The sequence below is a fragment of the Antennarius striatus genome, chromosome 2 (genome assembly GCF_040054535.1).
Source record: "Antennarius striatus isolate MH-2024 chromosome 2, ASM4005453v1, whole genome shotgun sequence".
Lineage (NCBI taxonomy): Eukaryota > Metazoa > Chordata > Actinopteri > Lophiiformes > Antennariidae > Antennarius > Antennarius striatus.
The window spans coordinates 12,533,687-12,559,780 of NC_090777.1; the positions used below are offsets into that span (position 1 = coordinate 12,533,687).

Below are 26,094 nucleotides of genomic sequence, written 5' to 3' on the forward strand. Positions count from 1 at the left end.
TTTAAACAAATGCTGTATTAACTATATTATAACACTGACTGCTTGCGCTTGCCTGTATCAGTTTTGGACAACGTGACTTCCCGTAGAAATGATCGCTCCGACCTGGTCTACACTTCCTGTTTCTGAGTGGGCGTGGCGACCTTCCGCCGAATCCCATTGGACATTTTCAACACTATAACACAACACGTTATTTTTTCTTAATGTGAAAATAAGAGACCTCCAGACTGAGTCAGATATTATTTCCACATAATTTTGCTGCTAGTTTTGGCTGCTTGTTAAATATTCTCACTACGGATGTGTGACGTCTTTTGTGTTCGGAAACAACGTCTCAAAGATAGTTTTCTTTTGCTTATAGCGCGTCTTAAACCCATCATTTAAGGCTCATCACTGTTGAATGGCGTGTCGTTTATGATCGAGGGTTCCGTGTACTTTTGCTCGGTCATGATCTCATTCATTCCCCCCTCAGAAGTGGGCGACCGAGGGACGGACAGGAAATGGCTCTCCAGCCAACACTCTCTTCCTTGAATCGTCTTTGGTCCAGTGTGCGACTGGCGGCCATGGGACCGTCTGTTACTTAGGTTACCGTGGTGTAGAGGATCGTGATGTGGAGTCTCTCTTCGTGACCTCAGGATGGACGGGGCTGGTGAGTGGTGATAATCCTAATCCAGCTTTACCTTAATACAGATGTGGAGCTACAATGCATGGATGAGTTAGCCGAGAGTTAGCGGCTAGCAGCCCGGGCTGGAGCCTCCAGAGTGGAGGACGGGTCAGTGGCACGAACGAACAAGTTAGATAAAACAGAGGCGCAAAAAACACCCCCTTCTATTATAAAACCAGAACCTAGCAGTAGTCTGTTATGTTTCTTGGCTGTACACAACTAGAAATTTTGGAAACCTCCCATTAATCTGCTTTTGATAGTTTAAATTATACCAAAGTAGATCTTCTAACTCAAATAGACTCGATCTTCATTATAAAAGGGGAGAAAATCTTGGCCTGACAGCATCAGTAAAACTGTCATTACTGCTACTGTCTCTTCTCTTTACCTGTACTTTTACTGGCCAGTAAAGGATTTACCAGCAGGTCCACCTGAATAAATGAAGGACCAGGAAGACCTTCATTTTTGACAGACACATGTAGGTCTGGTCAAAGTAATAGAGCAGACATTCTACCAAGCATTCATTACATTGAGTGCCAAAAACTGGATTGTGATGCATTACTTACGCAAGAGTAATTAAGAACAAATGAAACTGCAGTGATCTGTCTAATAAAGTTATATGTTTTAGATCTACCATTGCATCAAAAACAGAACTATGGTTGGCCTTGGCAAAGCTTGTAGGTACTTGGGTTCAGGTGTTCAGGTACTTGGGTTGGAGTTAAAATGGGTTTCTGCAGCCTCAGCACAAGTTTGTCTGACTTGCCATAAGCCACACTTCCTTTTTTGAAGCTGGTCAGTCTGAAGGCAGTGCTGACGGTCTGAACTTCTGTAGGTCTATTCACAGCCTACTATTTAGATAATGGTGTCTCCAATAGGCCCGGAACCTTTTTGTTTTTTTTGGTTAATATTATTCATTCATCCATTTTACGAGCTGCTTCTTCTGCTGTTGTGGGTCACAGGGGTTGCTGAAGCCTATGCCCGCCGATTTATGGGCGAGATGCAGGGAGACGCTCCGGACGCGAAACCAGTCCATTGTGGAGCTGCATGAAAGACGAACAACCACTCACACATATACTAACACCTACAGATAATGTGAAACCACCAATTCTGGTTAATATTAAGGGAATGTATGAAGACTTTATAAAGGATTATATAAAGGATATAAAGGATTCTGATTCAGATTATAAGTAGGAGAGTTAACATTTTAAGTGAGTAAAAATGTCAAACTGGTTATCAACCAAGTCACATAATGACAAAGGATTATTGTTGAAGACATGACCAAGTCTTGTTTGAAACTACATTCCATGCTGACTAAATGAAAGCATGTGTCATGATGTTAGTCAGTGGAAACATGTTTGAGACCAAATATCAGGAAAGAGAAGCCAGTGAAGCCAGATTTTATGTAGATTAATTACTTTGAATCCAATTAAATCTTCTTGTTAGATTATTGTTTTCAAAGTCAAAAAAATTTATTCGTTTTATGGATAATTTTTGAGGATGTGCACTTCACCATTTTAATAATTGTTTTGCGATATATTTTGAAGGCTGTTTTTTTTCTTAAAAATTAAAATTCAAGGGAAAGGAAGGCAATGTTTTTAATTTGGCCTGTTTGATTATTTTTGCAAGTTCAGACTCGATGGGAGTACAAAAACAAAACTTCTTATGCAATTCTTGCCCTTATTTGACCCCGGCAGGAAGACAGTGACCTCTGAACATTAGAAAAATATCAGCTGTTACAATACTGTTGTCAAACTGATAGTACAATCTTTATGGCATAACATTCTAAGTTCAAGGGCTTTGTTAATACTTCCCCCCCTTCTTTGTGGCTACAACAGCATTCAATATTCTAGAAAGGCTTCTTTTTTTCTCACAATTATGTGTGTGGGATTTTTCTTAGTGTGTGTGGGATTTTTCTTAGTTTTTAGAGATATGGACCGTCTGAACAGACTCATCCGCAGAGTGGGCTCAGTGGTTGGGCTGAGCCTGGACTCTGTGGATATGCTTCTGGAGAGCAGGACCATGTCTAAAGTTAAGGCTATCATGAACAACACCAGCCACCCCCTACACACCACCTTCTCCCAGCAGAGAAGCACCTTCAGCAGCAGACTGCTGTCACACAGCGCCTCCACAGAGAGGTTGAGGTCCTCCTTTGTGCCCCGTGCCATCATGGGGTACAATGACTCTCTCAGGAGGAGCAGGTGGCGAGGTCAGGTGGCGAGGTCAGCACGCGGTTGAATGGATTTAATTTAATTTTATACTGTTTATATTTTTTAATTTTATACTGTTTTATATTTTAATTTAATTTGATACTGTTTATATTTTAATTTTATACTGTTTATATTTTAGTTATAGTTTAGTATATAAGTCCTATTAGTGCTGCATGTGTCTGTTAGTGTAGTGTATGTCTTGTGGTATGTCCTGTGATGTCACTGTTTCTTTTTCTCCTGGTGTTTATCCAGTATTATTCTCTATCTATCTATCTATCTATCTATCTATCTATCTATCTATCTATCTATCTATCTATCTATCTATCTATCTATCTATCTATCTATCTATCTATCTATCTATCTATCTATCTATCTATCTATCTATCTATCTATCTATCTATCTATCTATCTATCTATCTATCTAACCCATGCCCAGACCTATATTATATCAACACTGAAAGAAAGATCTGACATCTCGCCATTTTGCATGGTTTCCTTGACAATAGCCAAAACGGCTTTAGTTATTACATCAATAGTTGTGGCATTGTGCTCCTTAGAACAGCTTTTAGGCATTCCAGGTTTCATTACATCCCACTTCAAAGTGCTGATGTTAATTGTCAGTGTTCGTGTATTAATCCGTCCGTTTGTTTGTCCACCAAACATCTTCCCAACCGTTGCAGATAGAAAGATAAAACACAAAGCATATTACTCGGGCACAAAAGGGGATGAAAATGACATGGTAACCTTGAGAAAACTAGGTCAAGGTCAAATTTCAACTTTTGTACACTCAGAAACCAGATAAGATAGAAAGACGAGGGCAAAGGCCACTGTAAGACCCTAGATCAAAGCTAGTGCTTTGATCTACCTATGCACTAGCTTTGATCTATGTGAAAGCTAGTGCATTGCTTTGACCTACCCTGACGCTTTGACCCTGACCTACCCTGAAAGTAGGTCAGGGTAAGTCGTGGGATGTTGCAGTCTGCAGTTGTTACTGCAGAAGCTCGACTAGGTGATTTATTTCATACGCCTGTGGCAGTGGGTCTGACTGACACCCTTGAGTCAATGATGAAGTGCTGTGTCTCTGTACTTTTGTCTGTAATAGAGTGTGTCCATGTAATTTGATAGACATAGACATATCAATAGTGTTAACACACAGCAAACTATGATGTATGACACAAGCATGGAATTTGCCCATTAACCCTGTTACATTTGTTTTGATAAGCATTCACATGATAATTGTGCAATCATACGCATGAGGACAAATGAGTTCCCTTAGTTTATGGTGCAAAGTGCATTGTGTGTTGTATACATGTGACCACAACAAAATACAAGGGCAATGCTTTAGCTTCTTTTCTCACTAATTGAATTTCACTTTTTTTCTAAAATATAGATAGATATTTTACCAGTCTTTGACCAGTCTTTCTTTACTAAAAAAATCTAACCATTCTGTGATGATAGGAGAGGCTAATTCCAGGGATAGGCAGAACAACACGGGCAAAGACTTACAAAAAATTCCATCTTAATGCTCTCACTCATGTCACACGGACAAGACTGTATCCAATCTAAGAGAAGATCTGACACTTTCTTAAGTCTGACCCAAATAGCAAGAGTTGTTGTCATTTTATACCAAAGAAACAGAATTGACTCCCTTCAACTTGATCATGTGAATGTATGGTTCTACAGGTCCTTCTTAAAAAATTAGCATATTGTGATAAAGTTCAAAATAATAAATAAAGTTCCCATGGGCTCACCATCTGTGGGAGGGGCCATAGGGGTCGGGTGCACTGTGAGCTGGGCGGGGACCTTGGCGATCCGACCCCCGGCTACAGAAGCGGGCTCTTGGGAGGTGGAATGTCACCTCTCTGGCAGGGAAGGAGCCCGAGCTGGTGTGTGAGGTTGAGAAGTTCCGACTAGATATAGTCGGGCTCACCTCCACACACAGCTTGGGCTCTGGTACCAGTCCCCTCGAGAGGGGTTGGACTCTCTTCCACTCTGGAGTTGCCCATGGTGAGAGACGCCTAGCAGGTGTGGGTATACTTATGGCCCCCGGCTTGGCACCTGTACATTGGGGTTCACCCCGGTGGATGAGAGGGTAGCCTCCCTCCGCCCTCAGGTGGGGGGACGGGTCCTGACTGTTGTTTGTGCTTATGCACCAAACAGCAGTTCAGAGTACCCACCCTTTTTGGAGTCCCTGGAGGGGGTGCTGGAGAGCGCACCCACTGGGGACTCCATCGTTCTACTGGGGGACTTCAATGCTCACGTGGGCAATGACAGTGAGACCTGGAAGGGTGTGATTGGGAGGAACGCGCCCCCCAATCAGAACCCGAGTGGTGTTCTATTATTGGACTTCTGTGCTCGTCACGGACTGTCCGTAACAAACACCATGTTCAGACATAAGGGTGTCCACACGTACACTTGGCACCAGGACACCCTAGGCCGCAGTTCGATGATCAACTTTTTGGTTGTGTCATCGGACTTGTGACCGCATGTCTTGGACACTCGGGTGAAGAGAGGGGCGGAGCTGTCAACCAATCACCACCTGGTGGTGTGTTGGCTCCGATTGTGGGGGAAGATGCCGGTCCGACCTGGTAGACCCAAACGTATTGTGAGGGTCTGTTGGGAACGCCTGGCGGAATCCCCTGTCAGAAGGAGTTTCAACTCCCACCTCCGGCAGACCTTCACCCACGTCCCAGGGGAGGTGGGGGACATTGAGTCTGAGTGGACCATGTTCCGCGCCTCCATTGTCGAGACGGCCAACCGCAGCTGTGGCCGTAAGGTGGTCGGTGCCTGTCGTGGCGGCAACCTCAGAACCCGTTGGTGGACATCGGCGGTAAGGAATGCCGTCAAGCTGAAGAAGGAGTCCTATCGGGCCTTATTGGCCTGTGGGACTCCTGAGGCAGCTGATGGGTACCGGCTGGCCAAGCAGAATGCAGCTTTGATGGTTGCCCAGGCAAAAACTTGGGTGTGGGAGTTCGGTGAGGCCTTGGAGGACGACTTCCAGACAGCTTCGGTGAGGGTGGGAAGTTATCATCCGGAGGGACTCAGAGTTGAGCCCTCTCCTCCGCATCGAGAGAAGCCAGATGAGGTGGCTCGAGCATCTGGTTAGGATGCCTCCTGGACGCCTCCCTGGTGAGGTGTTCCGGGCACGTCCTACTGGGAGGAGGCCCTGGGGACGACCCAGGACACACTGGAGAGACTATGTCTCCCGGCTGGCCTGGGAACGCCTTGGGATTCTCCCCGAGGAGCTGGACGAAGTGGCTAGGGAGAGGGAAGTCTGGGCTTCCCAGCTTAAGCTGCTGCCCCCGCGACCCAACCCCGGATAAGCGGAAGGAAAATGGATGGATGGATGATAAAGTTCATTATTTTCTGTAATGTACTAAACATTAGACTTTCATGTATTTTAGATTCATTACACACAACTGAAGTAGTTTAAGCCTTTTATTGTTTTAATATTGATGACTTCTGCAAAAAGTAAAGAAAAACCAAAAATCCCTATCTCAAAAAATTAGCATATTTTATCCGACCAATAAAAAAAAGTGTTTTTAATACTAAAAAAGTCACTTTCAAATAATTATATTCAGTTATGCACTCAATGCTTGATCGGGAATCTTTTTGCAGAAATGACTGCTTCAATGCAGCGTGGCATGGAGGCAATCAGCCTGTGGCACTGCTGAGGTGTTACGGAGGCCCAGAATGCTTTGATAGCGGCCTTAAGCTGATCCACAGTGTTGGGTCTGGTGTCTCTCAACTTCCTCTTAACAATATCCCACAGATTCTCAAGGGGTTCAGGTCTGGAGAGTTGGCAGGCCAATTGAGCACAGTAATACCATGGTCAGTAAGCCATTTACCAGTGGTTTTGGCACTGTTAGCAGGTGCCAGGTCATGCTGAAAAATGAAATCTTCATCTCCATAAAGCTTTTCAGCAGATGGAAGCATGAAGTGCTCCAAAATCTCCTGATAGCTAGCTGCATTGACCCTGCCCTTGATAAAACACTGGACCAGCACCAGCAGCTGACATGGCCCCCCAGACCATCACTGACTGTGGGTACTGGGTACTTGACACTGGACTTCAGGCATTTTGGCATTTCTTTCATCCCAGTCGTCCTCCAGACTCTGGCACCTTGATTTCCGAATGACATGCAAAATTCGCTTTCATCCCTAAAAAGTACTTTGGACCACTGAGCAACAGTCCAGTGCTGCTTCTCTGTAGCCCAGGTCAGGCACTTCTGCCGCTGTTTCTGGTACAAAAGTGGCTTGACCTGGGGAATGCGGCACCTGTAGCCCATTTCCTATACAGGCCTGTGGCTGTGGATGTTTTTACTCCAGACTCAGTCCACTGCTTCCGCAGGTCCCCCAAGGTCTGGAATCAGCCCTTCTCCACAATCTATTTCAGGGTCCGGTCACCAGCAGCGTTTTCCGCCACACATTTTCCCTCCCACAGACTTCCCACTGAGGTGCCTTGATACAGCACTCTGGGAACAGCCTATTCACTCAGAAATTTGTTTCTCTGTCTTAGCCTCTTGCTTGAGGGTGTCAATGATGGCCTTCTGGACAGCAGTCAGGTCGGCAGTCTTACCCATGATTGCTGTTTTGAGTAATGAACCAGGCTGGGAGTTTTTAAGAGCCTGAGGATTCTTTTTCAGGTGTTTAAAGTTAATTTGTTGATTCAGATTGTTTGGTTAATAGCTCGTGTAAGGTACCTTATTATAATATCCTAATTTTTTGAGATAGGAATTGTCAGTTGGTGTGCAATGAATCGAAAATATATGAAAGTTTAATTTTTATCATTACATTATGGAAAATAATGAACTTTATTACATTATGCAAATTTTTTTTTTAGAAGAACCTGACCTTCTGTGGACTCGCTGTTCTCCTGATTCCATGTTTGTGACAGTTCACATGAACTTGAGGGCGTCATCTTTGAACTCCCCACGAGGGAACCCACAGCACAGGAACATCACCCCGGGCAGGTCACGCATTCCACGGAGGTTCTGGGGAGGGCGGAGGCAGCAGGTGCTTCAAAACGGGATTCACCTGTGCGTCATGTTTGGCGCAGGTTACGGGTCTCTATGAAGTTTTAGACACGTTTAACCCCCAAAGGGCTTAAATAGTTATATGAGCGTCATCCAAGCCGATACGACACCGGTGTCGGGTTTCCTTGTGTGTGGCGGTCGAACCGGTCTGGTCACATGTTCACAGGCCGGTCATCGATGCGCTCTCAACCCCCTCCTCCACGGTGAGGTAAAGGAAGTAATGTCAGGCGTGATCGTGATCCACAGTCGCGTCTCTGCTCCACACCCACGCACTGTCATGCCTGGGAAGCGTTCGCGTGACGCGCAGAGCTGACGGTAATTTAATTTATTTTTCAATTAAAAAAAAAAAAAGTTACGGTTTTCATTGAGGTGATTGTTTAGTTAAACCAACAGCCTTCTTACCTGTATATGGTTATTGCTTATTGTGTTATGTCTACTGTATCTTTATTACGCATATATATGGGACATTTTATTCTCCTGTAACCTTTATAAGTTAATGTTTCATCGGGGGAGGTCGTTCACTCTTGTTTTGCTATCGATCATTATCGATTTATTTTTTGCCTCGGTGTGGATTTTTTATGATCGGGATCGGCACAGATGTGAATCCACGTCCCACTGGAGTTATAGACACGCATCTCCTGTTGGTCACGGATCTAAACAACTTGAAGCGTCTGAAAACGATACGACATGAAAAGAATCCATAAAATGTGTCCCGGTTCGACGAGTAATGAGGGTTTAAAAAGACAGAAGTCACACGCAGTAACGTGTTTAATTGTGTTGACTGACTTATGGAACTTCCACGTAACCGACGTGAGGTTTGTGCGCAGAGCTGAGCTGAGCGCGTCTCTGCGCATTGACCCGATTGTACAAGTTATATCTAATCATGTATGTTCATTTATGTGTACGTTTATGTGTGTATAGAGATACACATTTATTTATGTTTCTTAGTTTTGAAATTGGTAAATGAAAATTGAGAGGAAGCATCATCACCTCTGATAAACTTGTCAAGCATCCCCATAGGATTGAGCCTTTAATTACATCCTACATGAAAGAGCCTCTTGACCAGACTTAATTTCACCACAAACCAAGATTCATTGGTACAATAAATGTTGTCATTGTATTGTTGAGTCAACACTGAGCAGTATTGTGTTATTATTGACTTTTTACAGCGGCTTTGTGTCACCACATCTAAGCAGGTGTTGTACCAGACTATGTGAATATGTGAAACCTTTTCATTTCCAGGAACCTCAGAGGAGCAACTGAGTGGACTCTCTTCACCCAGTCCAGGAAGCCCCCTGCTCTGTCCCCACTCCAACATGGTAGGAATCCACATCGTGTTTCCAAATGACCGTCAATATTTTCTAAGATAAAGGCTCGTGCTTGGGCTCCAGGGCAGGATCACGTTTATTTGGTCGTCCTTTATTCACAATGTAGTTTGAAAACCTGAAATGACTCGTGTGTTTAACTTGTCAACAGGCTTTATTGTTTAACCTTTGAATTTTGATGGACTGTCTCACTCGTTTTCCCCAACAGGATGTAAAGGGGTATAAGTTTGTGCGTTGGCGGGTGTGGTTGACCCGTCTCGCTGCTGTGCTGTCCTTGGGGCTCATCCTTCTACTGTTCCACTGGCGCCCACGGCTCGCCGTCTTGGCCCGCTGCTGCTCCTGCTCGCTGGCTTCGGCAGAAATTCTAACATTAAAAGTGAGAGAAATAAATTTATTCTCAACTTAATCTTTTCTACATTTTAAGAAAACAACGTGTAATTGTAACGATTGACATCTTGCATCACCATCGTCTTTTACCCATTTTGTTTACTTACATGTACTAAAAGTTTTCCGAGTTAAAAGCTGCCACATTTCACATATCCATCTTCAAGTCTCATGTGGGGAAACCAAGGGTTGTTTTATAACTTGTGTATTCCAGTTAGTGATGACACCACGCTAGCTCTGTCTCATGATCTCTGTGCCATTTGCTTCTTCAGGACAGCTATGGCCGGCAGCATGTGGTGGAGGTCCTCCGAGAAGTGGCGGAGGAGGGCAGGTCCGCTTACATGTCTTCACTCCTCTGGCAGCATCATCTTTTAACCTTTCAACACAACACAACACACATACCAGTGAAAAGGGCAGGGCTAGAGAAATGTGAGGAAAACACGTTTGTGGTTTGTTCTTTTTAGTTTGGAGCTTGTGGGAGAGCCAGAGGACAATGAATGGAGAGATACAGTTACACTTTATAAGGAAGAGGTAAAGAAAACACAAAAGGTTTTAATTTTTGGTTTTTAGATTTCCAAACTGAGAGGAACCTTTGCTGATTTACAGAAAACGGTGCTGCGGTACTATGTTTTTGAAGGACTGCGCTACATGTGGCTGGACAAGAAAGGAGCTTTCTGTCTTGTTAGGTGAGCAAACAGAAAAAGCAGGAACCGGTGTAATTTCACCTGTGTACTAAAAAGCTAGAACCAGTCTGTATGCGTAAAGTGAAAATGTTTAGAGGTATAGTTTAATATATATTCTCTGATATTCTTATTGGTAGTGTCCTCAGTGAGGACTGGACCTGCTTGGACTTGCATGGCTATCAAAATGGCCTGAGTCTCCAAGAGCAGAGATCAAGGTAGGACTGAATGCATGAATAGAGAAAAATAAATCAATTCTTCAGCCTGTTGGGAGATAATAATTTATGACTTGAATTCTCTCAGGAGACGCACGTATGGGCCCAACATCATTGATGTGCCTGTGAAGTCTTACGTGAAACTACTGTTTGAGGAGGTGAGATGGACAAAATGTATTTCATCCAGTGACATGCGGTCAGGGGAGGTAGGTGAGGCATGGCCTCATCTGCCATGCTAAAAGACAAAAATGGAAAATGGAAGAAATAAATTAAATGGTTATATTTATCCAGTGATGTGAATCATATAGTTATTTTCCATTTAAAGTCACCAATTTTATGTTATTTTCTACTCAAAATTGCTGAATTTTCACATTTACCGCTGAAATACTGAGAAGAGACCTGCGGTGAGGCACCAGCCAGCCGAGCCTCACCATGGATTGAGCAATGGCTCGACTAGCTGAGCTGGCACGCTATACAGTGAGACCGTAATGCTATCTCTGTAAATGTCGCTATTAAAATGTTCAAACACATTTGCTCTATGAACTAAATTCCCATAATTTAGCTAATGTATATAATGTACAGTGTTTTTTTGTCAACAACTGCATGTGTGTAACGTCTTTCTTGAGTTGAGCGGTCCTGAAACCGCTTGGAAAAGGCATAAAGTGAGTCATGCAGTTCTAGTACCTCATGGTAGGGGGCGCTGGTGATCCCAGAGATTTGGCCAAGGATTCATCTTCGTTGGCCATAGAAGAAGTGACAGCAAATTGCAATCTACAGTCAGCGAGTCAAGTCCAGCCATTCATTTTTTTTCTTCTCACTTTGCCTTACTATAAAAATGGAGGATTACATATCTCAACTAAAAATTTTTTCGATGCTTTTGTTCAGAAGAAGCTGCGCATGGATTTAATTTTTTTAAAATTTTTATTTGATCCCCGAAGGGAAATTAAAACAGCACACTCTAGTTAGTGATTCAAATGCATGCATACATACATATTAGTGTGTACAGGCCCCTGTAGTACACACACATACACAAGGGGGCCTGTAGGCATGCAAGGGGGGTCAGCTCCTTCTTGGTGCGTCCCAAATGAGCAATTTTTTTTGTAAAGGGGGCAGCGCCTTGCTCAAGGGCACCTCAGCAGTGTAGTGTTTTTGGGCGGGAGCAGGAATCGAACCGCCGATCTTTGAATCATAGGATGACCCGTTCTACCGCGCGCTCTACCACTCAGCCACTGCCGCCCCTTATATCTAAACATAACATCTAAAAAACGTGTGGGTAGCAAAGTAAGTTTTTTAATAAAATATGCTTATTTGTGTGTGACAGTTTGTTAGTGTAAATAATTCTGCTATGAGACTTTAAACATAACCCACTCACTGTTGATAATTAAATAAGTGAATAGGCTACACTGTAGGTTCATGTGTGTAAATCTGATTATGATGAAGTCAGCGCTTCACCAGCCAGGAACCTCACCGCACGTCACTGATTTCATCCCACCACAGTGAGATTTCTTTAAGGGCATATCTGGAATGTGTGAAAACACTTTTTAATGGTAGTCAAGGTTGAACATCAAATCTAAGCTGCTGTCTTTGTTTGCGTCTCTCCCTGTGTGCTCTTCTAGGTCCTCAACCCATTCTATGTGTTCCAGGTGTTCAGCATCATCCTGTGGATGATAGATGAATATTATATTTATGCCGTATGCATTTTTGTTATTTCTATGCTCTCCATCTGCATCTCACTTTATGAGATCCACAAGGTGAGCCTGTTGTTTGAATCTAAATCTGATTTCTTAAATGTTGCACATGAATGATAATTATGCGCCTGTTACTACACAGCAAAGCGTGACTCTTCACAACATGGCCCAGGTTATCACAACCGTCACAATACGGAGGGACTCAGGATGTGAGTTGCAGAAAAATGTTTTCTTCCAGCATTTATTCTTACAGTCATGTGTTTTATCCTAGGGTGGAAAGGTTCGAACTAGAATGGTATTTAGAGAACAGGTATTTACATTGCATGCTCCACAAAATTTTATTAAAAACGTCGAGAAGCTTCTTGAGAAACTGTCAAACAACTAATAGATCAAGGAAAACAACACATCTCTGCCAATAATAGGTACACTGGAAAAATAAAAAGGCTGAGAGAAGCGCGTCTTGTTTTAGGATTAACAAAGACATTTTTGATGGGCTTGGTGAAGAGCGTTGCTTTGCCTATTCATAGCCCACATTCATGTGGTGATGTGTTGAGATGGGTGACAATAGCTGTTTTAAACTATGACTGAGTCACTCTACATAGTTTCACTTTAAACTAGCTTCGAGCAACCTGTTGTTTTAAGGTGCTGTTGATTGTTCAGAACATCAATGTAAACTTAAACAAACATTTTGAACATTGACGACATTCAGCAGTTGTTAAAATGACAATTTAAGGCATGAGATAAAGTAGTACTGTAATTAGAAAATATTAGCAGGTCAAAGAACATTTGTCAAGACGTGTCCCTCTTTTGAGAACAAATCCTACTCATGAGGAAATCAAGTAGGGGTAAGAGGAACATTCTGTCACACTGTTTGTGAGAGGAAACATTCAATACAGTAAAAATAAAATTAACAAAAAAAAGTTTTATGAATCTCACCTTCTTGTTGTGAGTTAAATTAAGAAAGTAAACCAGGAGTCCTCTTTATTCATGTCGGTGTGTGTGTGTCTGTGCGTGTGTGTGTGTGTCTGTGTGTGTCTGTGTGTGTCTGTGTCTGTGTGTGCGCGCGTGTCTCCGTGCGTGCGTCTCTCAGTGGAGGAGAGTGTGAGCTCGGTGAACCTCGTCCCTGGCGACTGTTTCGTCATCCCTCCAGAAGGCATGCTGCTGCCCTGCGACGCCGCACTGCTAACCGGGGAATGTCTGGTCAACGAGGGCATGCTAACAGGTTAGCGTCACACTTCACCATCACCGCCGGCACAGGGAAGCTGTGTGACGTCTGTGCTTCTGTGTGAAACTGATATTTGTCTTGCTCTATCAATCTCTGATTGTGGACATTTTAGTGTAAAAGCTCCAGTTTTTATGCTTAATATCTTTTTTTTTTAATTATAATTTCAAAGCTCATAACCTAGAGGCGGTTTAAAGTGACTATCACCTCACTATGACTTGATTATTAAGATAAAATAAATCAATGAAGGACACCAAATTCCTTCTGGTTCAACAAGTGAATGCGTAATCGATCCTGGAGTCTGTCGACCACACTTTAAAAAAAAAAAAGTTTTAGGGCTGTCATTTCAACGCGTTAGATCAATTACGCTGCAAATTAACGCGCTATAAAAATTAATGCATTTAATCACAAGTGGCAAGTCAACGCGCAAGCATTTTAGATTTGGCCCATTGAGGGACCCGTAGGCTGCAGTGACGTCACTTCGTACTGTTGGCCACTAGTCAAAAGCAGAATGACTAACAACAGAGATGGACGCGACACAGGAGAGCGAGGCAAGCCCACTCGGACCTTTGGGCGGAACGTTTATTTATAAAAAGAACAACAAAATCAACAAAAACGCAGTGATTCTGCCCCAGGGCAGCTGTGGCTACACGCGTAGTCTACCGTCACCAAGTATGAATGAGGAGTGAATGAATAATGGATCCAATGATAAACATCTTTGAGGCCCCGTCCACACCATAACGGATTTTTTAAAAACGCAACCTTTTTGTTGCGTTTACGCCTTCCGTCCACACGACAACACTCCGGAACGGAAACGCAACTTTTCTAAAACGCTGACCGAGGTGGATTTTTTTAGAAACACTGGATCTGCGTTGTCGTGTGGACGGCGTATCCCCGGGACTTTTTAAAAACGCTGACGTCTGCCTGCGACGAAAACCGCTGTGACGTCATATTTATGGGCCCGTGTGTTGTGACGACAAAACACGGAGGATTCCTATTGGATAAAATGTGACTCAATACTGCCACCACATGGTCTGGCATGCTTATAGCCGTCTCCGAAAACGCACTCCTGCGTTTACGTGTGGACGGACATTTTTTTGAAAACGCTGTCGTGTGGACGGGAATCGTTTTCGATGCGTTTTTAAAAAGTTGCATTTTCAAAAAAATCCGTCATCGTGTGGACGGGGCCTGAGAAAGCGCTATATAAATCTAATCCATTATTATTATTATTAGTAGTAGTAGTAGTAATACCTTTTGAAAAAGATAATTTTCATATCACCGAAGCAGCTCCAGCTGCAGCTTTCACAAATTCATTTGCAGAAATGTAAATGTTAATTTCTGTCATTATTATATTGGCATTAAAAATAAACATTAGATTTGCCTTTGTGAAGTTACAGTTAATAGTATACTGCATAGCACTAATTCAAAGTTATGGCAAAGGGATCGTTGTGATATAAATATAATGCATTTTTCATTTCAAAATTTTACATTACAATCAATTTTTTTTGTTAATTTCCCATGTTGAACCATAAAAGCTGACAGTTTTTTATGTAAATTTTTTTCCCTGAAACCAAAGACAGAGTTTTGTTATTTACCCAAACAGACTCAGATGTCAGATATTAAACTTAATTGAATGTTTTACTGTTGAGGGTTGTATGAAAATGGGAGAAGTACTTCAAATAATATTTTAACCACTAGAGTAAGGTTTATGTTGTTTTAGCCTAAGGAGAGGAAGAACATAGAACACTGAATGACTTACAATCTGATTGTATTTTTTAAACTACGTACATAATATAACACTTGTTGGCCTCTGGGTTAATTCTGTTATTTACAGTGAAAATAATGTGTCCGTTACTACCCCACTTGTTAAGACACAGATTGATGTTTACTGAAAAATTATCAGCAGGAAAAGTTTAAGAAATCATGTTGGTTAGTGGACGAGTATTAAAATACTGCTAAACCCCTGAAAGAAGGAAGTGTGAGTGAACAGGTTTAAATGCAGTTAAACTGTCATCAGCCCTTCAGCGTGTTCACTGGCCTCATCATTTCTGTGTCCAGGTGAAAGTATCCCGGTGCTGAAGACCCCACTCCCCCACACTGAGAAGACGTACAGCTCGGAGTCAGAGCGCAGACACACCCTGTTCTGTGGTACGACGCTCATTCAAGCCCGAGGAGGGGGTCCAAGAGGAAGCGGCGCCATCGCTGTGGTCGTAAACACAGGTGAGCAGACGGCTGTTTGTTACATGTTTACTACCAGTTTGAGGTTATCCAGGATTCTTTTGACTTTTGTCATGTTGTAAATGTGATGTAACGTTTGTTTATTTTTAGGACATTCCATCAAAAATCACATGTATGGCAAAACGTACATGAGAGAAAGTGAAAAACCAAAAAAAACCCAGACATCCCACAATGCCTACGCTCAAATAATGTACAATATGTCATCCGCAGGGTTTTTCACGGCCAAAGGTTGCCTGGTCAGCTCTATCTTGCATCCTCGTCCAATGAACTTCCGTTTTTACCGAGATTCTGCCAAGTTCTTGCTCCTTTTGGGTTTTGTGGGTAAGAGTTTAAGTGCAGACTTCCTGTTTTTTGGAGTGCATGGCAAAATTATTTTATCTGTATCTACAGCTGAGTTTCTGACTTTTTCCAATATTTTCCCTCTGTGCTTTAGCATTGGTTGGCTCCATTTACAGCTTTGTGATCCTCTTCAGAGACAGTGTGAGTACAAACTAGTGTCAGTTTCAGTCGCTCCTGTGATGTGACATACCAAAATGACTGAAGCTTGTTCCTGGATGTGTTTCCAGCAGACTGTTAAGTCGTTGATAATTAGGAGCCTGGACATTGTGACAATCGTGGTGCCCCCCGCCCTGCCTGCTGCCATGACCACTGCCACTATCTATGCCCAGCATAGGCTGAAGAGTCATGGTGTCTTCTGCATCAGTCCACCGTGCATAAACGTCTGCGCTAAAGTGTCAGTCTTCTGCTTTGACAAGGTGAGGGAGAATCCACAAGTAGGTTCACTGTGAACATGGAGAACAGTTATGACAATTTAACATGTTGAATTCCTTCATCTGATTATTTTTTGATTTTGCAGACTGGAACTCTCACCGAGGAGGGCCTGGATGTATGGGGAGTGATGGAGGGGGGGCCTGCTGGATTCTCTGAACTGGTCTCAGGGCCCAGCCTCCTGCCCCCAGGGCACCTGCTCTCAGGGCTGGCCTGCTGTCACACCGTGACACTGTTGAACGGTCAGCCCCTCGGAGACCCTCTGGACCTCAGAATGGTTGAATCTACTAGTTGGGTATGACAGCATTCTATTCACTGGAGATGGACTGGAGTTGTTTTGAGATTTTCAATAACAGTATGTATGTAGCATCAAAGTGTTGTCTCAGTATTTTCCAAATAATGCTGAAAAACTCACAAAACCTCTTGGAAATTTAACCTTCAAGGGTTAGCATAGGATAAAAATGCATCACCTAGTTGGCATGTGGTTTAAATTTTAGTGATGCTGGGCTAAAAACACACACACACACACACACACACACACACACACACACACACACACACACACACACATATATCTCACTGTATCACACCAATTCACACCAACAGACGCTTCAGGAGCCAGTGGACAATGGGGAGGTGCTGAATGCAGAATTTGGAGGCCACCGGGTTTTGGCAGTGATGAGGCCTCCAGCCCAAGAGCTCCAAGCAGAAGAAACGGTAATAAGCTGCATCCCTTCCCATCCGTCCTCATCTGTACTGCGTGTCTCAGTTCCTCATGGCTGTTATTGTTATTGTCATTCTGCTGTCAGGCCACCAGTGAGGCGCTGGCCATCGTTCAGAGGTTTCCCTTCTCCTCAGCTCTGCGAAGGATGAGTGTAGTGACGGTCACCCAGGGAGGACGCTCAGCTCTCGCTTTCATCAAAGGATCACCAGAGAAAGTGGCCAGCCTCTGCCGAGCAGAAAGTGGTAATATTATGAATATGATTAAATATTTTTAACATCAATGTGCCATGACTACATTTTGTTTTCTGACTTTCATCCTCAACGACTTGTGTTGTTTCCAGTGCCGAGCCAGTTCTCCAGTTATCTGAACAGCTTTTCCAAAGAAGGCCTCAGAGTTCTTGCACTTGCCTTTAGACCATTAGACGGGGACACCGACCTAACGACCATCCAAAGGTAAGAACCCAATGGAGTTGTCTTCTCCAATGCTTAAAAACACCTTCAGTTATAGCCACAATGAAATGGATGGTGAAAGCACATTCTCCCCATGAGGTTCGATTCGTTCGTGTTATTTTGCAGAAAAGAGGTGGAGAAAGACATGGAGTTCCTGGGTCTGCTGATGATGAAGAATCTGGTGAAGCCAGAGAGTGCCCAGGCCATTAACATCCTCACGCTGGCCGGTCTTCGTACCATAATGGTTACTGGTAAGGCGCGGTTTGGACGCGTGATCATCACAGCTGATTAAACTTCCGCACTCCCTTTAACATTTAGTATATACTTTATTCAAGATCTCATCAATCTATATCTAATTCGTCTATCTAACCTGCTTTTCGTAGGGGACAACATTTTAACTGCAGTTAATGTAGCAAAATCCTGTGGGATGGTGGGGTCTGATGAGAGAGTGATATTCGTTAACACGACCCCCTACACTGCCCAAGACACGCCCACGCTGATGTTCAACCTGGAAGAAGATGCCGTGTCCAATCAAAACTCTGCAGTTGTCTCTCTGGTTGGTCCCGTTCAGACTCTGATTCTCTTCTGTACAATATTAGATGTAATGTAGTCATGGTTCTGTTTTCTGTTCAACAAGCTTTGTTTCCTGAACCTAAATCAACAACTGTTTAATAGTTTTTTAGGAAACTTAACAACTATCTTGAGTATTTCATGCTTATTTTTCTAGTCTTGGTGTCATGTTGTCTCTGGTACACCTCCAATTGTTTAAGACAAAGCCAATTCTGACACCATCCATGCACTAGTGGACACAAGATTATATCAGTAGTTCTCTTATACAACCTCAATTCCAATTTCAAGATCTGACACTTTATAAAATTCAATTTAAAACTAAGAACAGTTTAAAAACAAGAAGTTTAGCTACTGTCCAGAGACGGTGATGACGTTTCTGGTTGTAGCTATCTCACTTGTGCTTTTTAACTATTCTGAATTTGCCTTTGTAGATGGAACAGTGAACCTAGAATGTCGCTTTTTTTTTAATACATTTCTTCCTAAGGGGTAAAGGTCACAACATCAAATGTTGGTTGTCCAAAGCTGTTAAAAGTCAATCCACTGGACGTTAAGAAAGTTCTTGAAGACATTTCGACGAACAGGAACAGCTTTGGATGACCTGGATAACTGAGAACCTACACAGACATCAAATGTTGGTGTCTCTTCTTGCCTCTGACCTGCAGAGATTTCTCCCAGATATTTCTAACTCATTTGCTGCCAGCGCTTTGCAGCGACTGATCTCCTTTGGCAAACTTTCTCCTGATCATTCCCAACATGCGTTCAGAGCGATACCATGTTTGCTCTCGGGTGAGCTCTAACAAATGCAAATTTTGTTGTGTCGTAAGCTGCTGCAACGTTATCTTCCTGTGATTTGCCATCTTCTGTTCTTAAACTGTTCTAATTCCACAATTAGAAGTCTGATTTTCACTGAAACGCTCCATCAGACTATCCCCCATCCCTCCCCAGTGAAAACCATGACTGACGTCTATAGACCTCACTGGTAGCCAGTGAACTAATGATATTCTGGGTTGTAGATGGAATTCCTTCCTTCCTTGTTTGTGAGTGATAAGTCTTTCTAGGATACCCCTCTCACATTCAATTATGATGCCAGTATCCGCTATCTCTTTATCTGTTCAGGTGTTTTTCATTATTAAACAACTTCCCAGTTTTTTGTTGCTGCTGTTCCAAATTTTTCAGCTGTATTGCAGCCATAGAATTCAGTACAAGCATAAATCTGTTGAAGAAGTTAGGCTTAAACTTCGAATATATTACGTTGGTGTTTTAAAATTTCAATTTAATTATCACAAATTATTTATTAATGATGACATTCTCTGCGGAGTTTGTCTGTTGTCCCCATGTCTGCCTGGGTATTCTCCGGGTTCGCCAGAATCGATTGCGTTCGTCTCGTCTAAAAGAACGATAAATGATGGATGATCGCATTCTGTGTTGTTAATATGTTAGTGTGTCATGAGTATGTGTTAATGATTTTTTTGTGGAATTGGGGTTGTATAAATTTAAAGATTGAATAGTTTACACAATAAATACTGACATATTTCAACTACATTTCTGGACTGGCAACATTTGTTGTCTGTTTCTTTTGTCCTTTCAGGGCCTGTATCAGGAGGACTCTAGGTATCACTTGGCCATTAGTGGGGACTCTTTTGCTTGCCTTTGTGACTTCTTCCCAGAGTATCTACCAAAGGTACTGTATGTTCTGTAACCCCAGAAGGAATATTCTGACAGATGATCCTATCGAAGCGGCGCTGACACCATTATTTAAAGTAAATTGAGCGAGGCTGATTTGTTCTTTGCTTGAAATCAGACTGATTGCAGTTATAAATTTAGTATAATCCTAATGTACTGTATATGAAACCCAAGGGAGAAATTATTAAATGCAAGTTTGACTTATTTTCCGTATAGCAACAACGACTGCAGAAAATCAGTCAATTTGAAATGTGATCAGTATCATGTCACCAGTGTCTTTATTTTGGCATGATGTGATTCTAGGTTTTGCTGCGGACCACGGTATTTGCACGGATGACTCCTGACCAGAAAACACAACTGGTGAAGGAGCTGCAGAAACTCAAGTGAGTCTGGATTCAACAGCTGAAAAAAATGTAGAAAATATGGACTACAAACTGCAGGAGAATTAAAACAGAATAAATCGTCATCAGCCTGCAATGAGAATAATAGGCATGATTCAGGACTGGTTAAGAATACGGCCAAACAAATCTGCAGCTACTTGTTAGATGAAAAAAACTGTTAATGCTACGTAATCATTTGTGTGAAAATGAACCTCAATCCTTTCATGCCATCTGCCATAACATCCATTACAGCATTCTTATAGTGTTGTTATGATCTCACTGTTTATGCAACTTACACACATCCCTGATACTCAGCTGCGCTGCCTCCTGACAAGCCTGTTAAATTTAATGCGTCATTTTAATAATTTGAAAATACCCTCTTCAGAATGGAAACACACGATGGATCTTAATACACTGTTTATGGTGACAAGAAAGGCATTCTCATCTTTTCTATTTATGATCTTGGGAGGAGGTATTCAGAGATTTAAATCATTATAAAGATAAGAAGCTCCTATGTAGAGTATTTTCCGCACTATAAGGCGCACCTAAAAGCCTATAATTTTCTCATAAACCCGTAGTGCACCTTATAATCCGATGTGTCTTATATATGGATTAATATTTATATTAATATTGGCGACAGGGCAGTCTGCGGAGAACACCGGTGGCTGGATACGATTCCGTAGCAAAACATAGGGTATTTTCAACAATTTTATTAATAAAGTTTGACTGACTGACTGATCTCAGTATTTCCTAACTATTTGGCGTCGGAAATAACCCACTTTAAACTTAATTGGTCTAAAAAATGCCATTGTGCAGTCATCTGGAATCTAGTGACGGTCCATTCTGTTAATCTGTGGAAACACACGGAGAAACTGGCCTAAAGGTGAATGAAAGACCCTCAAAGCTGAACTTCCTTTTCTGAAATTTCATGAGCAGAGTCACTGCTAGACAAAGGTGTCTGGTGTGCTGCAATTGATTTGAAAATGTAGTCGATACCTGAAACAACGCGTTATGTGGGGGCGCATTTAGGCTTGTGTATTCTGTCTTGCAGTGACGTACGTTGAGATTCACGGCCGTCAGACACCGACGTGAAAGTCAGTTCTATGAGTAAAATAGCGTTGCATTTGCCATTAAATTAGCAGCCTGACATTAAAAACTGGTTAGAAAATTGTTTAGGACACACAGCAGCAAATAGCTGCACCTCACCTCCGACTGGACTACCGATCGATCAAAACAAGATTTAATTACTGGGAGCACATCATTCATTGGGAGCTATCGAAATAAAACCTAATTTGACCATGTTTTTAGATAATTTTGTAATATAATTTTGTATAGGAATCCTCCGTGTTTTGTTGTCACAACACAAGGGCCCATAAATATGACGTCACAGCGTTTTTCGTCACAGGCAAGACGTCAGCGTTTTTAAAAAGTTGCGTTTTAGTTCTGGGTATGCATTGTTGTGTGGACGGAAGGCGTAAACGCAACATAAAAGTTGCATTTTGAAAAAGTTCCGGCATCGTGTGGACGGGGCCTCAGGATGCCTCATTGAAATGACAAAAGGGACCGCTCACAGCTGATTAAAGGTACGCACAGTCATGAATGCTCTAGCTAGTGGACGGATAGCACAACTACAGCCACTAGTTTTTTAAATCTATTTTAATTTTTTTTGTTATATGCGCCTTCTGTATGAAATAAATTATGAAATAAACAATTTATTAAAGGTGCGCCTTATAATCCGGTGTGCCTTATAGTGCAGAAAATACTGTCATTATAACTTGAATGGATTATTTAATTGCTGTGGCCGCTTTGATTTATATTATTTTGGTGCCAAGCTCTGCTGTTGGTTGTGTTAAATCAGCATCAATTAAACACCATTAGATAAAAGTGACAAAAGGTAAAAACTATGAATGTCGTGCAGCACAGCCTGACTTTAAACGCGACCTTTAGTAAAAACTGCTTTTCTTTTACTACAGCTACTGTGTGGGCATGTGTGGGGACGGGGCCAATGACTGTGGAGCCCTGAAAGCTGCTGATGTCGGTGTTTCGCTATCTGAAGCAGAGGCGTCAGTTGCTTCACCTTTTACCTCCAAGACTAACAACATCAGCTGCGTGCCGCTGCTCATCCGGTGAGGATGTAGAGGCATTTGTTTAGTTGTTAAACCCATGGATGATGTCTCTGAACACGAACCAGACTCGTCGACTCTGCAGCAGAGGAATTGACTTTTTTTTCTCTTTCTCTGTGCAGAGAGGCCCGATGTTCTCTGGTCACCTCTTTCAGCCTCTTTGCGTACATGGCTATGTACAGCCTCATTCAGTTCTGCTCTGTCCTCATCCTCTACACGGTGAGTACCGTATTTTACCGTATTTTCCGCACTATAAGGCGGAAAATACGGTAAAAGCCTAAAATTTTCTCATAATCCCGTAGTGCGCCTTATAATCCGGTGCATTTTATATATGGATTAATATTCATATTAATATTGGTTAAAAACATGATCGCTGAAAAAAAGCCGGCAGTCTGGCCGGCAGTCATGCCGCACTCCGCCACCAGAGGAGCCCCCTCACAAGGCACTCGGGCCCATGCCCCCTAACAACGGTAGTCAAGGGGCGTCACCGAAGTCCCGGCTCTGACTGAGCTGCTCTCAGACGGTAGAGCAGACTGTAGGAGCACCGGTGATTACGTTGATAGTTGATATCTCTGGGGGGGTGGCGGAGGGGCGCATTCAGACTTGTGTATTCTGTCTGCAGCGACGTGCGGTGAGATTCACGGCGGTGAGACACCGACGTTAAAGTCAGTTCTAGGAGTAAAACAGCGTCAGATTTGCCAGTAAATTAGCAGCCTGACATTAAAAACTAGTTAAAAAATTGTTTAGGACACACAGCAGCAAGTAGCTGCACCTCACCTCCGACTGGACTACCGATCGATCGAAACAATATTTAATTAATAAATGAAGACGAACGTCGGAGCTTAAATATCTGCTTCGAACGTCAGATCAGGAAATAATCCGCTCTGTTCACACTGACTGCACTCGTAATGAATTTAACCAGTTTTTAATGTCAGGTTTTTTAATATGCGTGTTGACTTCTTTCTAAAATGGCAAAGTGATCAAGTGATCAGGTTTCCTTGATGAGGCTCAGAATGGATTATTGATTTAACAATAGGGGTGTCTGTGTAGGCTCTCAGTCATTCAGGTCATGGTTATCCAAAAGCTGTTTGAGTCGATCCACTGGACGTTAGGAAGGTTTTTGAAGATGTTTCGTCTCTCATCCAAGAGACTTCTTCAGAACTGAAGAACAATGGGGGGGCCATTCAAAGGTAGTCAGGAAGTCATGAATGCAATCACACAATTTTTATTGTGTGCGCCTTATAGTCCAGTGCGCCTTATAGTGCGGAAAATACTGTAAATTGGAATTGATTAAACTGATCACGTCCTCACGCTGACACTGGACCAAATTCAGGAGACAAGTGTGAAAGTTGGAAAGCATCTCTGAGTTTTTAAGTCGCCCCTGAATCACATCACTGGATATACGTACAATATCCTCTTGATCATCTTGAGATTCAGGAGGAGGAACACTGGCATAGCTAGACACTGCCAGAGTTACTTTGTCACCATCAGTTTCTGCACTGGACACCTCTGGTGCCACACTGACATCTGGACCATCAGAAGGGGTGGAAACAGATTGAGACTCCCTGTCAAAATAAGGCTTCAACATATTAATGACACAGCTTCCTCCGGTTTCTAACCACCTCCAAAAACATGTGGTTTAACTGGCCGGACTCAAATTGACTGTAGGTGTGAATATGTTGCGTGTGTGTGTTGTGGCTTCGCCGTGCACTGTTGTCCTGCTCAGAGTTTCCCCCGCCTCACGCTGTAAACCAGCTGGGATAGGCTCCAGCTCCAGTGACCCGCATCAGCAGATGAAGTGGTAAAGGAAAATGAATGAATTAAAGTTAATGCACATCTTTTTGGATGTATTATCTTACGAGATTTCCTCAGATATTATATTGAACTATTTATATTTCTGTTTAATATCAAACTATTGGAAAATGGAAGAAAATTTGTTTTCCCGACCAAGTATTGAGTTCAGCAACTCTTATATCCTAAAAAGTTCTGTTGAAATGTAATTGTGGATTATGGACCTTTTGAAATATTGAACTCTCATTATCTTTCCTACTTTCATACTTATTGCTTAAAGAAATCAAAATAAAACAAGAAACTTTTCTTTGGGCGTGTCCAGGTGAAGACGGTCTTGTTTGATGAACAGTTCCTGTTCATTGATATTGTCTTGGTGACTTTTGTGGCCATTGTGATGGGGAGAGGGGGTCCCAGTGCAGTCCTGCACCCCGTCAGACCTCCAGCCAGCCTGCTGTCCCTGCCCGTCATAGGCAGCATCTTTATCCACCTCTGCATGGTCCTCCTCGGCCAGCTGGCAGCAATCCTCATCGCTATGAAAGAGGACTGGTCAGTAAAAACATTTTTACTGTTTTAGATTCAGGTCCATCGGGTTAAATCTACACACACATCTGTCGGGTGGTCAGTGAGACGAGAAAAATCTACTGGGCAGTTTTTATGGATGGGTGGGACATACAGTACATGCCTGAAACCGGACTCCCTGTGTTTCTTTTTAGGTACGTTCCACAAAATTTGACAAACACTGAGCCCAGCATTGAGAACACCACCGTGTTTTACTCATCAGGGTTTCAGTACATCTTCATCGCTGTTGTGGTCACCAAGGGCTACCCACACAAGAAGCCTCTTTATCACAATGGTGAGTTTAGAACGTGTGACCCATTCAGATCCGTGCTGGCCAGCTGTTCAGTCATTTCGTCATATTATCAAATAGAACAAGTGAATCTTAGAAATCATTTGAGTCTGAACTCTTGTGTGATGTTTCTATGTTCCCAGTGCTGTACCTCTGTCTGCTGCTGGTCCTCACTGCCATAATGATTTGGCTGGTGGTGTATCCTGGGTATTTCACTGCTGAATTTTTTTCACTCTACAATATCACTAATATTGAATTCAAAGTACTGCTTCTTGGTCTGGCTGCTCTCAACTTCATCATTTGTTTTTTTGCAGAGGTGAGTGAAGAATTTAAACGTGAACATTCTTTTTTAAATCTATTGATCCTAAATCTATTGATCCAGACTCTGACGAGTTTTTGCAGTCTGCAAAAAAAGTTTGGAATTGTCCAAAATGCTTGAATTAATGTTAGCCGACCAATCAAAATGGACACGTCAAGAATCAAAATTCAAAAATTCTTAAACCATCCTACAAATCCAGAATTCTGAAAACCATAACTTTGCCAGTCGTGTTTGGGGCATTCTTCCAACCTGAAACTGGTGTTTTATTTCCAGGTCCTCATAGAAATGGGTGTATTGAACTGTCTTCATTTGCTGCGTGGGACACGTCCATCAAAGAAACAGTATAAATGTGTGAACAAGCTTCTGTCCAACTCCCCTTCATGGCCGCCTCTTAATGAACTGCTTCCCTGCATGAGTCACGGTCCGCTCGCTCAGCTAGCAGTGGTTTACCCCCCTTTGGACACTCAGCCACCCAAATGCAATGACAGTATGAACTCTATCCTCAGCCGGCAATGCGAATATTGACCTGCATTAATAAAAGCTTTTTAAACAAAAGCAGACTTTTTTCTAGAGATTTTACAGCTACAGATGGTTTGACCTCACAATATCATCCAGGTGTCACACAATCACAATCCATTGGTGGCCGTAATAAAATCTCACTCAAAAATTGAGCACTACTTTAGAAACATTTTTATCTGTAATCTGAGCACACAAAAAGTTTAGGATTTATTGGTTCAGGTTTTGATATCGCAATTGCATAGTCAAGCAGACTGGAATTGTGATCTTTGTAATG

The 26,094-nt window shown here is 42.5% G+C and overlaps 1 protein-coding gene across 4 annotated transcripts; it reads left to right on the forward strand.

Moving 5' to 3' along the window:
* Positions 1-195: 195 nt before the first annotated feature.
* atp13a2 (ATPase cation transporting 13A2) lies at positions 196-25,985 on the forward strand. Of its 4 annotated transcripts, XM_068329552.1 has the most exons (30): positions 197-643; positions 7,703-7,875; positions 9,138-9,214; positions 9,429-9,596; positions 9,877-9,935; positions 10,069-10,135; positions 10,211-10,290; positions 10,425-10,502; positions 10,588-10,657; positions 12,116-12,250; positions 12,330-12,396; positions 13,278-13,409; positions 15,468-15,629; positions 15,858-15,968; positions 16,081-16,127; positions 16,214-16,402; positions 16,504-16,710; positions 17,022-17,132; positions 17,225-17,381; positions 17,480-17,591; positions 17,715-17,839; positions 17,972-18,144; positions 19,747-19,839; positions 20,145-20,224; positions 22,195-22,347; positions 22,467-22,563; positions 24,458-24,681; positions 24,849-24,988; positions 25,126-25,298; positions 25,575-25,985. In XM_068329552.1, the coding sequence occupies exons 3-30, from the start codon at positions 9,212-9,214 to the stop codon at positions 25,824-25,826; spliced, it is 3,465 nt and encodes a 1,154-aa protein (XP_068185653.1). In that variant the 5' UTR covers positions 197-643; positions 7,703-7,875; positions 9,138-9,211; the 3' UTR covers positions 25,827-25,985. The 4 variants fall into 4 exon arrangements, with proteins under 4 accessions (XP_068185628.1, XP_068185637.1, XP_068185653.1 ...); XM_068329527.1 differs by lacking the exon at positions 7,703-7,875 and having other exon boundaries at positions 196-643; XM_068329536.1 differs by lacking the exon at positions 7,703-7,875 and having other exon boundaries at positions 196-643; positions 16,217-16,402.
* The last annotated feature ends 109 nt before the right edge of the window (positions 25,986-26,094 follow it).

Excerpts from the sequence above, each read along its gene's own strand:
- atp13a2 (XM_068329527.1), top strand. Across the intron at positions 15,969-16,080 it reads GCTCCTTTTGGGTTTTGTGG|CATTGGTTGGCTCCATTTAC; the intron begins GTAAGAGTTTAA and ends TCTGTGCTTTAG. Across the intron at positions 16,403-16,503 it reads CAGTCTTCTGCTTTGACAAG|ACTGGAACTCTCACCGAGGA; the intron begins GTGAGGGAGAAT and ends TTGATTTTGCAG.